The sequence below is a fragment of the Pelmatolapia mariae genome, linkage group LG5 (assembly GCF_036321145.2).
Source record: "Pelmatolapia mariae isolate MD_Pm_ZW linkage group LG5, Pm_UMD_F_2, whole genome shotgun sequence".
NCBI classification, from domain to species: Eukaryota; Metazoa; Chordata; class Actinopteri; order Cichliformes; family Cichlidae; genus Pelmatolapia; species Pelmatolapia mariae.
The window spans coordinates 8,277,770-8,294,104 of record NC_086231.1 but is presented as its reverse complement, the minus strand read 5'-3'; the positions used below and the strand labels follow the sequence as shown (position 1 = coordinate 8,294,104).

The window sequence follows — 16,335 nt, the reverse complement described above, 5'->3', positions numbered from 1 at the left end:
TTTTCCCAGAAACTGGTGATACTGTTTAACTTAAAACACAGTCCATTGCTTCAGCCACATACCTGCCAGCAAGAGACCTCCACAGCTGCCAGATGTTCAACACAGTTCACACATCCAGCAATGTGGCGTCCTGTGAATACTTAATAAAGAATTTGAACCTCCCTAGGTTAATATGCATACTGTTTTCACTAACAGTACACCAAAAATGCTCTTCCATCAGTATCTGCTCAGCTAAGCAGATACTGATGGAAGAATAGGGGAAGAATGGGGGGGGCAACTGCGCTGAAATGTCAGTGTGCCTGCAACATGTCACTCAGCAGCTGACAACAGCGACATAAATTGTAACCAGAAGACTTAAAACTGAGGCGCTGCTCTTCCTGGAGGTTTTCTTAGTCGAAACAATCATTTCTTTATTTTTATATGTGTACACTTTAACAAAAAGCAATTAGAATGAGTCATGACATGCATTAATCTTTCCTCCACGCCATTTACATAAAAATGATCCAGAAAAACCGTATGTGAGTGCACAGCTCAGCCTGACATTGTCACCCAGAAGCAGCCCACGATTGCCATCTTTGGCATGCTTCCCCTGGCAGCCATCACTGACCCTGCATAAACAACATCAAGCTAGAACATGCACAAAATGGGAGAAGTCACCTCTTGTCATGTCTGAGCTCTGACAAAGGTTTATTCTGAACACCCATTATTATATAACAGCTTTATATGGAACATATAAAATATGTATCAAGTTTTCCGAAGCCGGCACACATGTCATTTTCGGTTAGCCAAGGTGGAACATGTCTGCTACTGGAGCGTGTCTGTGGACGAGATTTTCCAAACCAGACAAACCACACACACACTGGCACATACACACACTGGATTCAGGACGCTCTGAGACGTGGCATTTACGAGAAGGGAAAATAAATAAATAAATCACCCTTTGAACATCATGGTCTCCAGCATTTGAAAACATCCCATCATAACATCATTGTGCATGCGTGTGATGTTACATCACAACTGTCATTGTTATTGATGGTATTTGTAACTTGAAATGAGCTATTTTACTGTTCAGTAGCTCACTGACCAGAATGCCTACACTGCTACTTCTTTTGACAGGATGATGAAAAGGAAACTACAAAGCATCTGCAAATGCAGCGGGTCTGAAAGTCTTTTGGACATGATGGGTACTCCTGGGAAGAGGCTAAAATATGCCCTTAGCTACATTTTTTAAAAAAATCACCGTAATAAATGTCTCACCACAGACCACTGTTTCTGTGTTGTGTCATGATAATCCAGCAACACTGAAATTAGTTAAGTTCAAGTTGCATACATGATAGATCTGTTTTATTTAGAATGACATCACCCACCATTAGTGTTATAGTATTATGCCAAGCCCCATGTATGGACTCCCTTTGCAGAATTGAATTACTTTATGGTTTGCACTGTATGCATTAGTGCATGCTCATGTTGAATGGCACTTCAGTTCTGTTTAGTACAGACCAGCATGTGTCTGCGGAAAAGCACTACCAAGTACCAAATTGAAAAAAAAGTGCTGATAGAGCATGCTTTGTCAGTTGTTTTCTTGTTTTTTTTTTATCCCTCTAAACATCACATTGATGTTACACAGATAGGAAATCTATCAATCTAACACTTTACACTAAGATACTGAAGCTTACCTTCTAAACATCAGCATAGTGGAAGTGCCAGCATGCACACAGTACGTTAGCATGATGAGTGCAGCATGTAGCTTACACAACCACCTCACAGAGTCTCCAGGAATTTTTTTGTTTTCCACTGCATTGTGGAAGAGTTTTTATATATCATTTGGGAAACCATTAAACATCTGAGAAGTTGTTTGTTTGCTTGTTTTTGTTTTAATCTGCCATTGAAACTGTAGCTGAGTCTTGGCCGTTCGGAGATGAAAAGCTGTAAACAGTTATAAAGATATTTTCTTTCAGTTGGATTACTGGTCAATGAAAAGAACTCAGTGAGCTCAGTGAAAACCCAATATTTGAATTTATATCAGCCTCTCAAAGAAATATTTTGAATTTTGGGCTGCCAAATACTCTGCTGAATCTAGGCCTATTGGCATTGAAGCAGCCATTAAAATCACACAATATATTAGCACATGGACTTTTAATGACATATTTAAACATTTTTCCCTCCTTAAAACTAAAACTTTGCCATCACAGGATCTTTAAATTTCAAAGGAAGTCTTGTCTTCCAGCACTGAAACAAGAGCTCATATTGATTCAGTCTTTGATGAGGACATCAAAAACCAAAACATGAATAATCACAGGCTACTGGAGCTCAGTGTAAACTTAGTAGATTAGCAGTGATATGGATGAGCCTGACGCAGAAGTAGCCTCCAGCACAAACAGTTATGAGTCAGCAGTATATCCCAGACAATTACTAGGCATATGACTCCCCGTACAAGGCACGGACAAAAAAAATCTTTGCAGGAATTAGTTGAGCTGTTTGACTGTGTCCTATTCCCCTCAGGCTCTTTTTCTTTTTTGTCATACACATGATAGAAATCTCTCCACAGGACACTGCTGTTAAAGGACTGTGTGTGCCGATTCCTCGCATGCTCAACAAATACTACATCAAAATGCACTTATGGTAGTAGAATCATTCAACTGAGATGTTTAGAGAGAACAGGAAATAAAAAGCTAGTATTAACTAAATGATTTCAAGTCCAGTTTAATTCAAAATAATTTAACAGGTAGCATATTTCTTGCTAGTCTATTTTTATTATAACGGATTATTAAACAGACATTGTTTTCTCTATTTATTAAGCAAGAAACCCAAACTTACCTATAATTGACGCTGAAAAAACTTAATGAGATGCTAGCAAGCTCAGAACATGTGGATGCTGAGTGATGAGCAATATCTCCAGACCTCCATCAGTCCATCCTCGTTACAGCCCATGTGCTCAAAGTCCTGTGGAAGTCTACTGTCCGGTATGCAAATACCCAGAACACCAAAGAAGCAGCTTCCAGCTCTGAAGCATCTCAGCCTCTGTCCAATGCCTGGATCAAAGTGGGACTGCTCTCTTCCCGCTTGCATAACAATACTCTAGACACATCCTCAGCTGCTGCTGGTGCCTGGGGATGGGACTACTTAGCTACCAGGCGATCTCTCTCTGACTTGCAAATGGACCTGGCACTGTTCCAGTCCAAGTCTTTCTGAACAAAAGTGCTGAGCTTAAACTGGGTCATATACCTGGTGAAACGCTCATAAAACAGCCTCATACTCTGCACTTAGTAATCTCTGGCGCTTTCTGTCACTGCATAGCTTGGCGGGTTGCGTATGCATCTTTTCTGCCTGGCGCTCAATGTCCTGAGTCACAGCTAGAGCCAGTGAACTGGACTAATTTGAATTGTCAATGCATGTTTATAGTTGGCTGCCTACGGGGCACAGGCTCCCTCAGCACGACCCCTACTGAGAATCTGGGCCAAAGGAAGCCGGCTCAGAGGTGTCAGCTCAGGAAAAAAAAGAATGACAGGAGCGATGATATGGTGACAGCATGGGTTCACACATTTTTTTCCTCATAATCTTTGAGGCTGGGATTACAAACTGTGACTAAGACACCCCTCTCTGTGTGGTACAACCAAATATTAGAAAGCGAGTCATATGATCAGCTTACAAGGTTGAATATGTGCAGGCTAAGGACATGTAGTGGAATATAACTAAAATTAACCTGTGCTGAAAGCAATGAAACTACACACTTCAAATGGGTGTGAAGACAGAGGGCAATGAGTGATTTGATGGTGGGGTACGCCATAATTCTCGCACATTTGAGAAAATTGCCTGCCCTTGAAGTTAAATCGCTCTGCAGGATGACTTAAGTTCACAAGGGGAGATTATAGACTGTGGCAGTTTAGAAATTAGACCCCTATGTCCTCTGTGTCTGAGTCTTAAACAGGAGATAAGTGAGGATTACAGTCAAAGATGTGCACTGGCTGGACGCAGAAATTGTCAGAAAACTGTAATTAATCCTCATGCTGCACAGATACTCCACACGTTTGCTGTCTGACCTTGAGAGATACAAATTGCTATCTACATTATAAGATCCCTCGCACAGGGCTGAACATAGTCACAGCTTAATTAAAGGTGCCAAGATAAACAATCAGTAGTATTACAAGCAGGTACAAACATCTCAAGTGAACTGCAATGATAAAAAAAATCCTTCATCGTCTTACGTACCCTTGCACGTTATTAACTGTGCACTTCACACTCTGATGCTTGCATGTGCTGCCTCAGATAATAAGCCTTGTCACCTTTTGCAGCAGCATACAGCACATATAACACAGACAGAAATACGGGTGTGTCTCAAACATAAGCTCTGCCCATATGTGACCTCTGCTGGCTAATTCGTGTAGCTACATCTCTACGCCTCTCATTATGGCCACAGTGCGTGCTGCAAAGCAGGACTTGGCAATGGATTCAGTAAAACATCAAACTGCTGCTCCCTGAATCAGACAGAGAGGATTGTTCAGTGCTGAAATCCTGCCAAAAATCCCTCTAAACACAATTATCTCATTCCCACCCCACCCTAAACACATCCAGTGTTTTTGCTGAATAAATCACGGTTATAATTTTCCATCATAATCTGCTCTAATGACATTAGACCAAACATTGCAAACACTTTTGGTTACTTGTGTTTGAAAAGCTATTTTTGCTTTCTCACACAAAATAATAGAGATTCAGAATGGAGGGAGAACAGGTTTACTGCTAAAAAGTTCAAATTCAATACACTTTTCAATGTGCCGAAAAGGGCACCTAGTGCAACCAATGACTTTTGCATCAGTCTGATCCTTAAATGCAATATTTAAGGAAGTTAATCAGAAAATTACAAAACAATATTGTTTATTATTTCTTTTTCCTTTTTCTCTGTTTGATTAAATGGTGTGGAAAAGGTCAGCAAAAAGTAAAAACTTGCCATAAAAATTTATAAAGATGAAGGTAACATATTAAAGCGCTTGTTTAAACTAAAGACATAAGGTGAAATAAAACCAGAAAGTACTCTCATTAGAGAAGCTCAGCTGTGTAAATTTGGGGCATTTTGCTTATAAAATGACATAGATTACTTTTAAAGATTCCTCAACTAAACAGTTTAATCTTAAGTAGTGAAATGAAAACAAACACAAAAACAACCAGTGAAAAATTGGAAAAAATTAGGCTACATGAGGTTGTTTTGGCAGAAGTAACACATGACAACATGAACCAAACTATGAATATCAATCAGTTGAATACGAAACACTGCTGTGTACCCAGCCAAATACACCAACACAACACAAACACATTCTCAGTGTGAAGTCAGCTCACCTCTTCCTCCTCACCTGATAACTGGCAAAGCTTCTGCAAGAAATGTTGCCAAAAGCAAGATCATTAGCAAAGAAGTGCTGGATTTAAGTCAGGTGTTTTTTGTTTGTTTTTTTTAAAAAAAGGACCAAATTCCTCCATGAGACTTCAAGAGCAATCACTACTCCTCCACACACTGATGGATGGACCACAGCCCAGCTCCGTCACTGCCTCTTATCATGCTTTCCCTCTCAGTCTGTGCTCTTCCTCTGGATTAATCCATTGAGTAGCTGTCACTCCACCCCTCTCTTCCTCTTGTTTCCCTCTCTGTCATGAGCTAATCACATGTAGACATACTCTACAACTAGCCAAGGCGGATGTCCACAGAGCAGAAACAGAGGGCTAGTGTTAGCCAATGGCAGGCTATAAATAGGCTTCTTGAGTTCATCATTGTCTCTTCGTATGATGGTGAAGAGCCTGGAGGGCTTAGAGGGAGGGAGAAAGGCACAGCATCACTATCTGCTGGCTTTTACTTCTCTCCTTGCATCGGCTGTAATCTCCATATCGGTTTCACTTCTCCTTATCTGTCTCTTTCATAGGGAGATATCTGAACCTAGCATCAATCATTTTTACAAATGAACGACAAAGCAAAAGATTAAAAAAATAATCCAAAAAACAAGAAACTGTGACTCCGTGTTATGATTTACTGAATAGTGGGATGATTTATATCATACCATGCATCAATCTCTTCCATCTGAAAGGTCATGCGTGCATTTCTTTTTTCCACCAAGAAGGGGAATGCCTTCTACAATTGTTGAATGTCACAGTGCACAAGATCAGCAGCAAAATGTCAGCAACTGTTCTTAAAGCAGAAGCAGGTAAATGCACATGCTGCAATATGCAAAGCTGCTAGTCTGCCTTAATAGACGTACAGACATGTTTAGCTTCAGTTCTTTTTCACATAATGTCTTTTGCTTTTATGAAATTTTATATTTCAACAAACAAGATCAGCTTTCAGCTGGCTGAATGTTTAAATATAGCGCGATTAAGTTAATTCATTTCAGTTCAGCTACTTTTTGATAATAACATATATTTTATGTCAGTGGTACAAAAGGAGATAATAATAATGAAAGAACAGAAACAAAATAATCAAACACACTGGTATCAGCACTGGTTCAAAATGTCACAACTAGTGCATTCCTAAACATACATTATGGGCAAAAGTATTGCACCACAGCTCTTAACTTTTAAATTAAAGTGTTTTCAGTCTTAAATCAAGCAGACTGCCTTTACTAACGTTTGTGAAATAACAGGTTGCTCTAAAGAATTCAAATTTGAGCATGGCATTGTAATAGGATGTCACTTTCCTCCTAGGTTTTCCACGATGAGCTGTAAGCGGTATTATTGCAAAGTGGGAGCATTTAGGAACCACAGCAAAGTGGGGATTCCAAGTTCTGAGACGCATTGTGCATAAAAGTCTCCAATGCTCTGCTGACTCAACAGCAGAATTCTAAACCTTCTCTGGCATTAACATCAGCACAAAAACTGTGCACCAGTAGCTTCATGGCCAAGGAGCTCCTGTAGGTGTAATGTGACGGTGGCCCAGTGCTTTTGTCCATATAGTGTACATGTGAAGTAAATGCAACTCGAGAGAAAATCTAAACTACTGCCCACAAAGTTGCATCAATCACTTAAACTCAAGGATGTCTTTGGAGAAAGTACCGAGGGAAAAAGAATGTTGCATCTCTTTAAATCAAATCAAATCAAATCAAATCAAATCAAATCACTTTTATTGTCACATCACATGTGCAGGTACACTGGTACAGTACATGCGAGTGAAATTCTTGTGTGCGAGCTTCACAAGCAACAGAGGTGTGCAAAAAAAATACAATAACATAAAACAAGCAAAATATAAGAATGGCTAAATCTGAGAGTAATAAATATATGTACAATATAAGAGTGTATGCATTACTGGATGTGTATACTAAATATGTTTTTCTACGTGTGTGTGTGTGTGTGTATACATATTTTACAAATTAAATAGAGTAAACAATAAAATAAAATATATAAAATATACAGAGGTTGGTAGTTGGACATGTGCAAAACAAGTGGCATTTATATACAGTGTGGAGTGCATAATGTTGAAGTTCCAGTAGTGAGGGTGAGGTGTCTATGACGTGTTCAGCAGTCTGATGGCCTGGTGGAAAAAGCTGTCTCTCAGTCTGCTGGTACGGGACCGGATGCTGCAGAACCTCCTTCCTGATGGAAGCAGTCTGAACAGTTTATGGCTGGGGTGACTGGAGTCCTTGATGATCCTCCCCGCTTTCCTCAGGCACCGCTTCCTGTAGATGTCTTGGAGGGAGGGAAGCTCACCTCCAATTATCCGTTCAGAGCACCGCACTACTCTCTGGAGAGCTTTGCGGTTGTGAGCGGTGCTGTTGCCGTACCAGGTGGTGATGCATCCAGTGAGGATGCTCTCAATGGCACAGCGATAGAAGGTCCTGAGGATGCGGGGGCTCATGCCAAATCTTTTCAGTCTCCTGAGAAAGAAGAGGCGCTGCTGCGCCTTCTTCACTGTTTTTTTTATGTGTAATGACCACGTAAGATCCTCAGCCAGATGTACACCAAGGAAGCGGAAGCTGCTCACTCTCTCCACAGCAGCGCCGTTGATGGTGATGGGGGTGTGTACTCCTCTGCACCTCCGGAAGTCCACTATCAACTCCTTTGTCTTTGCGACGTTGAGGGTAAGATGGTTGTCTTGACACCAGTGGGTCAGGGCGCTGACCTCCTCCCTGTAGGCCGTCTCATCACCGTTGGTGATAAGACCCACCACTGTAGTGTCGTCCGCAAACTTCACAATGATGTTGGAGTTGTTAGTGGCCGTGCAGTCATAGGTGTAGAGTGAGTACAGGAGAGGGCTCAGTACACACCCCTGTGGAGCACCAGTGTTCAGTGTGATGGGGGATGAGGTGGTGCTGCCCAGCCTGACCACTTGGCGTCTGTCAGACAGGAAGTTAAGGATCCAGCTGCAGAGGGAGCTGCTCAGTTCTAGATCCTGCAGTTTCCTGTCTAGCTTCGAGGGAACGATGGTGTTGAATGCTGAGCTGTAATCTACAAACAGCATTCTCACATACGTGTCTCTCTTCTCCAGGTGTGACAGGGCAGCATGGAGTGTCAGGGCTATGGCATCATCAGTGGACCTGTTGTGGCGGTATGCGAATTGTAGAGGGTCCAGTGAGTCGGGTAGTGAAGAGCAAATGAAGTCCCTGACCAGCTTCTCGAAGCATTTGCTCACGATGGGGGTCAGGGCTACAGGTCGCCAGTCGTTCAATGAGGAGATGGTGGAGGATTTGGGTACAGGGACGATGGTGGCCATTTTGAAGCAGGCTGAGACTACAGACAGAGAGAGGGAGAGGTTGAAGATGTGTGTAAACACTCCAGCCAGCTGAGCTGCGCATGACTTGAGGACGCGGCCGGGAATCCCGTCCGGACCAGTAGCTTTGCGTGCGTTCACCTTGTTAGTAAAACACCTTGTAAGGATACAGCCCCATTCTTTCTTTTTTGATTGGACAGATTTATAGGCAGCCTCTGATGTCACTGCTGTACATATTTTATCCATTATTCATGCTTATCTGAGAGAAGGAATGTGTGCAAGCACTAGGAAAACTCAGAGTAATTTCATGAGGATGTGCACTTTTCCCATTTAGACAAACACAAATGTCTTTCTCCCTGAAGAATAATAGTAATGCTCTTATCTAAAGTCAGAACCAAAACAGTTAAAGCTGCTCTCAGCTACAACATGGCAGACAAATGGATTTTTTTTTTTTTTAAAAAGGGTTCCTAAATATTTCTAATGGGTTTCTTTATTCCTGACAAATCACACAGCTAAATGAAAAATTCTGCTGCTCTTTTGTGCTATTTAATTGTTGGTTTCTCTAGTGCACTCTTACTTCTATGGTTACAAAGAAGGTAAACCTAAAGCATATATTTTATGTCACTGGGACTTGTGGAGGATGTACATGTACTTTATATCTTGCTTAGTTTTCTCAGAATTTTATTCAGTCTTTTTATATTCTAATGATTTTCTTTGCTTATGTAACGTACTTCAAAATACATTGTGTTTGAAAAAAATGCATTTCCATTGCCCTGCCTTTCTTCCTCTTGTTCTTCTTTCAGGTGCTCCCTTTAGGGGTCAGCAACGGCTCATCTGCTTCCATCTTACTCTATCCTCAGGACCATCTTCTGTCACACCACCCCTCTGCATTTCCTTCATCACCACATTCATCCTTCTATGAGGTCTTAATCATTCTCTCTTGCCTGGCAGCTCCATATTCAACATCCTTTACCCAGAATACCTACTATTCCTCCTCTGCACATGTGCAAACAATGTAAGCCCTGTCTCTCTGCTGCTTTGACCATGTGTGTGTGTGTGTGTGTGTGTGTGTGTGTGTGTGTGTGCGCGCGCGCACACACACACACACACACACACACACACACACCTTGATTCAAGGACACAATATAAAACACATGTCAAGACAGTGAATCTTCACTCCTTCTCTTTCCCACCCTCCCATCTCTCGATAACTACTCATTATCTTCCTCCTCCTCTTCCTCCCTGCATCTCTCTCCCTCTGTGTCTTTTTGTCGCAGCTCCTCCCTCACTTCAACATGGGCCTCCCTCTGTTTCTCTGCTAACAAGTGTCTCTTCTCAGCTCAGCTGTCTCACAGTTTCATCAAACACCCACCGAGAGGAGCGTCGCTTTGACTTGTTACAGGTAAGATAAATTTGAATAATTTTTATATCTCAGCACTTAATCATACAATTTCACGCTGCAGCACAAACTTGTCTTTACTTTGTGCAAGCAAGAAATGCACGATGGAATTTTTACTTGAAATGGTTTTTTTTTTTTTTTAAATTGGGAAGTAAATATATTAACATAAAAGAAGCACTGTAGACATACAATTTAGAAATAGTCAAGAGGCTTTTCCTGAGCATCAGTAGCACTGACATCCAATAAGAAATAACTGCTGTTTAATAGCTAAAAAAATACCTTCAAGCAAACTTTCATTTTTTGAGACAGCTTTATGTGTGATTAGAAATAATTAACTATACATTAAAAAAACCAATGTTGGGTTGCCAAAAGTTGTTAACAATGCTGTTGAATTGAAAGTAGATTATTTGATTTCTGTGTGTATGACAGCATGAGCCAGGCATATCTGAAATGTCACATAGTGTGTTTGCCATTAAAATGCTTTGAATTTTTGAAACCCAGAGCGATATTGATGTGGTGTTTATACAGAGCCTGACGTCATTTTATCTGAGTAAGGTGGTTTAGTGCTATCTAAAAAATGCAAGATACTTTGCATTTTACAATAAGGTCTGAACAGCCCTTCTGTTATCCACTCCACCCAGCAGGCTTAAACTGGAAAACGGAAGAAAGAGCAATATATCAGAGAAAACTGGTGCTTCTCCTTTTATAGGAATTGTTGTATCTAGCCTCAAGTGCTGCAGAAGGCCTCTGTCTGCTGACCAAGAATGATCTGAACATTATATATACAATGGATGAGAAATATACATGAGCAGCTCTCCTGTGTGTTTGCAGAATGCCTTTAGGGGGAGGAAATAAGTGTGGCTGCTGCCAGAAACCTGTCTACTTTGCTGAGGAAGTGCAGTGTGAGGGAAAGAGCTGGCATAAATCCTGTTTTCTGTGCAGTAAGTATTGAGAATTTAAGGTAATCCGAATCATTTGATCAACAACTTCTTTAAATCATAAGAAGTGCCCGGCAGGAATGCAGAGTATTTGGCATCAGAGGAGTAAAGTGAGCATCCACAGCTTTTCACTAAGACATCTCAGTCCTTATTTGGATCCACTGCAAACATGTGACAAATACTTGGGCTTCCTTTTATGGCGAAGGAAGGTACACACACTCAGTCTCAAACACTGAGCAGTATTTATCTGAGACAGCCACTGTGGTATACACCATTCTCTTCTGTCACACAGAGTTTGTGGGTATGCCACAGCTAAACATCTGTTTTTAAAAAAAATGGTGGCTTGCGGTGGGTGACTGCTTTTGAAAGATAAGCTGATGCTGTAGATGCTTGAGAACTAACGAAAGAAAACTATGTGTATATTTGTTTTTCTCCCTTTATCTCTGTTTTAAGTGGTGTGTAAGAAAAACTTGGACAGCACAACTGTGGCTGTTCATGTGGATGAGATCTACTGCAAATCCTGCTATGGCAAGAAATATGGGCCAAAAGGCTATGGCTACGGAGGTGGAGCTGGCACGCTGAATATGGATACGGGAGAGGGTCTTGGAATCAAGCCTGAAGTGTGAGAAAAACATAGCTTACTCCTTTCTTCAACTGCTGAAACATTCAGATATATAACAAAGAACTCTATAATCAAAACAAAGACTAATATTTTATTTATGTTTGAATTACCACATGATATAATAAAACACACCAAACCTCTTCAGGTTCTGTATTTAAAGCTTAAATGACAGATGAGTACGAGGAAAGAAATACATTGAATTTCTTTTTCTTAATTCCATATGAAAAGCTTTTTTTCTAATGGCAGACAAGCTCCTCATCGCCCTACAAATAACCCCAACTCCTCCAAGTTTGCCCAGAAAGCAGGAGGCTCAGACTTGTGTCCACGCTGTGGGAAAACAGTGTATGCAGCAGAGAAGGTTATTGGGGGAGGCAATGTAAGAAAGAGAAAAGCTGCAGTCTCAATGTGCAGTCTTGTTTCAAAATAAAAGTAGATGACGATTTAAAACATTTATTTCATCTCTCTTCAGTCATGGCATAAGAGCTGTTTTCGCTGTGCCAAATGTGGAAAAGGACTGGAGTCCACAACCCTTGCTGACAGAGATGGGGAGATCTACTGTAAAGGTTTGTGTATAAAAGTATTGTATAAAAGACAAAAATATCCCCTGGTTCACACTGATTAAATATAGAAAATGCAATTTTTTCCTTGTGTAATAAGTGTATAGTACATTTATATGATATTACCATATTTTAATTACCAAATAAAGACCATAAACACACATGTCAGTTTATAACTGACAAAATAATAAGCATATTAAACACTTCCCATCTCTCTGTTCAAAGTCACTCAACTGAGTAACTTAGTTAAAAGACAAAATAACATTGAAAAACACAATGATATCTCTGGTAATGTGTAACTATGTTTGAGTTGAACTGCATGTCCACTGCCAAATTACTTGAGACAGATGCTCAAATGGCAGCAGCTCTAACACACTGATCTAAAGATTTCATTAGATTTATGCATTCATTTTTTTTTTAAATTAACACCAATTCTAATGACAGGCCTCATTGATTTTATGACTGTAAGGCCAATCCAATATTCAATGATCAATGAGGCCAATCCAATGCTTTGTGTGATATTCATTAATCACAGAAACATGTCAGTAGATAATTAAGAATATGTTTTCCACACATTCCTTCTGTCTTCCATCAGAAAGCACTAACATGTTTATGCATTGCAAAATGGTCCACTATAGGTCTTTCTCAGTTCTAATTTCATGCATTCGTAGTAAACCCCTTGACAAACAGCAAAAAATATATATATTTTCCCGGTATAGAGTTAATATTTCATATGCTTAAATGTTGATATCCTTATCAAGCTCATAATTCCAACATTAGTTATATATTCTATATGCAAATTATGCACAGGAATTCTCATTCATTTTAATTTCCTTTACAGGTTGCTATGCAAAGAACTTTGGTCCAAAGGGTTTTGGCTTTGGTCAGGGTGCAGGCGCTCTTGCTCATTCCCAGTGAAGCCTGAAGCCTTAGCTCACCTGGGACTGACATCTGGTGGGCTCTGATATCACAGCTTCTGGGATCTCTCAGTCAACATGTAGCTTATTTCACTCTGCCCTTTCACTTTAGCTACAGGCAATGAAAAATGAAAGAAGCACACATCAGCAGCTCTTTGAAAATATTCACCAAGCAGAGTCTGCTCCTTACTTGATGTTGCATTAGACTCCAGTGTATACAACCCCAAGTCCAAAAAAGTTGGGATATGTATGTGTTATAAATAAAGACGGACAGAAGTGATTTGCAAATCTCATAAATCTATATTTTATTCATAACGGAACACAGAAAAGCCATTACATGCTTAAAATTAGGTATTTTACTATTTCATTAACATTTTAGGTCATTTTGAATTTGCTGGCTGCAGCATCTTTCAAATAATTTGGGATGACGACAGCAAAAGAAGTGCAAACGTAATACTAAAAACACAAAGCAGTAGGAACAGAGATTCAACAATCTGGAAAACACTGCATCCACAAATTGATGATCAGTATTCTGAAATTTTACTAGAAAGTAATATACCATCATCAAAAGATTTAGAGAATCTGAAGAAATCTGTGTCCAAGGGACAAAAATGAAAATCAGTACTGGAATCATGTGATCATCAGTAACCTCAGCGAGATGACATTAAAAACATAACGGTCATGGATATCACCTGCATGTACTCAGGAACACCTCTAGAAACCATCGTCTCTCAACACAGTTCACTGTGTCATCCACAAATGCAGGTTAAACCTCTATTATCCAAAGAAGTGCCAGATGTGAATACCATCCAGAAACACCACTGTCACAATTAGAATTTCCCAATTCTGGCACTAATAAAAGCCATCTTAACTTGTGCCAAAACTCCTTTAAAAATCAAATTAGTTATTTATTTGGTCAAATGATTAAAAGTTTAAAAATTCTTTTTGGAAAACATGCGCACTGCATCCTGTGGACTAAATAATGGACCATCTGACTTTTTATTAGTGCTCCATTTTAAAGCCTGCATCTCTGATAGTATGGGGGCACATCATTAGCAGTGAAATTGGCAGCTTGCACATCTGGAAAGACACCATCGATGCTGGAAGACAAATACAGAGTTCACAGAAACAATTTCCAGACTTTTATGGACCGTTAAAGGAAGACGAGTTGGTACACAGTGGTAAACACGGTAAACACTGTGACATGTTTTTGCTGTCAAATTCAAAATGACCATATTTTATTTTAAAATCGTACATTTTCTCAATTTAAACATTTGCTATGTTTTTTATATTCTGTTGTGAATAAAATGTGAGTTTGAGATTTGCAAATCATTGCATTCTATTTACCTGACATTTGCTACATTGACATAAGTGTAGCAAACACTTCTACAAATGTTACACTGACATCTAATTCTACTTTAGTAGAAACACAAAGTGTGCACTCACTGAGTAGTTAACAATTTGGCTTAAACAGTACTAGAACACGTACACAAAAGCAACTTGGCTTATCGAGTGCTAAATTTAAATAACATCTAAAAACAACAGACAACAAGAACAAAAGAAGAAATACACTTATACACTGACAACTGTGAGAAAACAGTCTTAAATCATGCCTCAGTTACATTGGTGCTGAAGCTTTTCTTACTGCTAAGTGTTATAAATAATGTCTTAAGAAATTCATTTTTTGCTCTAACACAAAATAAACGTAATGGCAAAAGCAAACAGTGAAAGTTTTCCTTACTTGTTGTAGTGCAAAGTTTTTCATTGTTGTTTTTTTGTCTGCTACTGAGATCTGATTAAATCAGCATGCATGTTTATGTGATCTCAAGTGTGCTTGATATTCTTTCTAAATTATCATCTAACTTAGCAACATGCCAATTGTTGTGGTGAACAACAGAGCCATAGTACTCAGCCCCATCTCTGGCTGCACCGAGGAGTTGGCACACTGGCCAAAGCGCTATGCAGCTGTGGTGGTGGTATTTGTAAAGGAGCTGTTTATTTTGGCACCATCTATAATATGTGTGAGTCACATAGGCAACAAAACTACAGCCGAAAGTCACGCAAACATCAAAGTGTTACAGGGAAAACCGTCACTCTTTTATAGCAATTCATGTATTTACTTTTCATAATGACTATGTGGAAAAAAAAAATCTCATTTTGTTGATATGCTTACATAAATATACACTAGTCACCACAATGTTATGGCTAATATTGTGTAGGTGATCCAGTTGCAGCTGAGGGTTTCCTGTGGTGTCTGCTATGGACTGAACTTATTCTCTCAATCCTTCATTCTTTCTTTGCAGATTATTTGTGGATCTAGCCTGGGTGGCAGTTACAGTCCCGTTTCGTAAAACCAGTGTTTTGTTATTTGTTGTTTGGGAGTGCCATTGCCATAGGGATTTGTGCTGTTTTGGAACAATGTTTATGTGGTGGTAACATAAGCGTCAGTACTGAAGCTTTTTAAATCGACTGTTGCATTTTTAACAGCATTATCAATCACACATCCCCCGTCAGTGATTTTAATGGTGCAGCAGTTTGTGTTAAATGGGAAAACACCACAGATCCCCTTAAGCTAGTTTCTGTAGAAAGCAACAGAGTAGCACTCCATCACAATAAGATGCATTTTTCAATTATCAATAGGTCTGTCTTTAAATTTCTCCATATATTGAAGTAATGTTGGTGTACTTGTTATACACTACCATATCACATTAAAAATCCAAGAGCAGAGAAGGGAATATGCTGTCATGTGACCACTCAGTGAAAGGCCACTCAGTTCTATGTCATATCAGACTTTACAGAACAAGTACTGGTACTTTTAAAGCACTACAGTTTATCCACATACACAATAATAAAACCTGAATCATTCGGTTCACATTTTAAAGTTTTTTTTCTTAGAAAAAAAAAAACAAAAAAAAACAAAACAGAAAACACCCAGAGACTAGTGCGATGTACACCACATAATCCCTTTTCATCTGTGTGTATCCTTCCTGGAAACAGTGCTACAAACACTCAGAGGACTGCCGATTCTGCCATATATGCTGTGGAATTAGAATCAGCTGCCATGAGCTAGGAGGGCAACTCAAATCAGATGCAGGGATTGAGTCCTGACTTAGTGAGAGCAAAAATAATTTCCTGAATGGTCTATTTTACATCCTTGCTTCAAAAATAATAAATAAATAATAATAAGACACAGCTTACATTATAACTGAAAGAGTACAAACA

At 39.6% G+C, this 16,335-nt stretch overlaps 2 protein-coding genes across 4 annotated transcripts in view; one reads left to right on the top strand and one right to left on the bottom strand.

Annotated features, from left to right (window-relative positions):
• Positions 1–3,126, bottom strand: part of nav1b (neuron navigator 1b) — a 70,271-nt gene extending 67,145 nt beyond the window's left edge. For both annotated transcript variants that reach the window (XM_063473529.1, XM_063473530.1), the window contains exon 1: positions 2,818–3,126. The gene's annotated coding sequence lies outside the window, so the exon portion shown is untranslated. The remainder of the gene's footprint in view (positions 1–2,817) is intronic.
• A 6,848-nt stretch (positions 3,127–9,974) lies between these two features.
• On the top strand, positions 9,975–14,898 carry csrp1b (cysteine and glycine-rich protein 1b). Of its 2 annotated transcripts, none has more exons than XM_063473527.1 (6): positions 9,975–10,082; positions 10,911–11,020; positions 11,471–11,639; positions 11,886–12,015; positions 12,109–12,202; positions 13,038–14,898. In XM_063473527.1, the coding sequence occupies exons 2-6, from the start codon at positions 10,912–10,914 to the stop codon at positions 13,112–13,114; spliced, it is 579 nt and encodes a 192-aa protein (XP_063329597.1). In that variant the 5' UTR covers positions 9,975–10,082; position 10,911; the 3' UTR covers positions 13,115–14,898. The 2 variants fall into 2 exon arrangements, with proteins under 2 accessions (XP_063329597.1, XP_063329596.1); XM_063473526.1 differs by having other exon boundaries at positions 11,868–12,015.
• Positions 14,899–16,335: the final 1,437 nt, after the last annotated feature.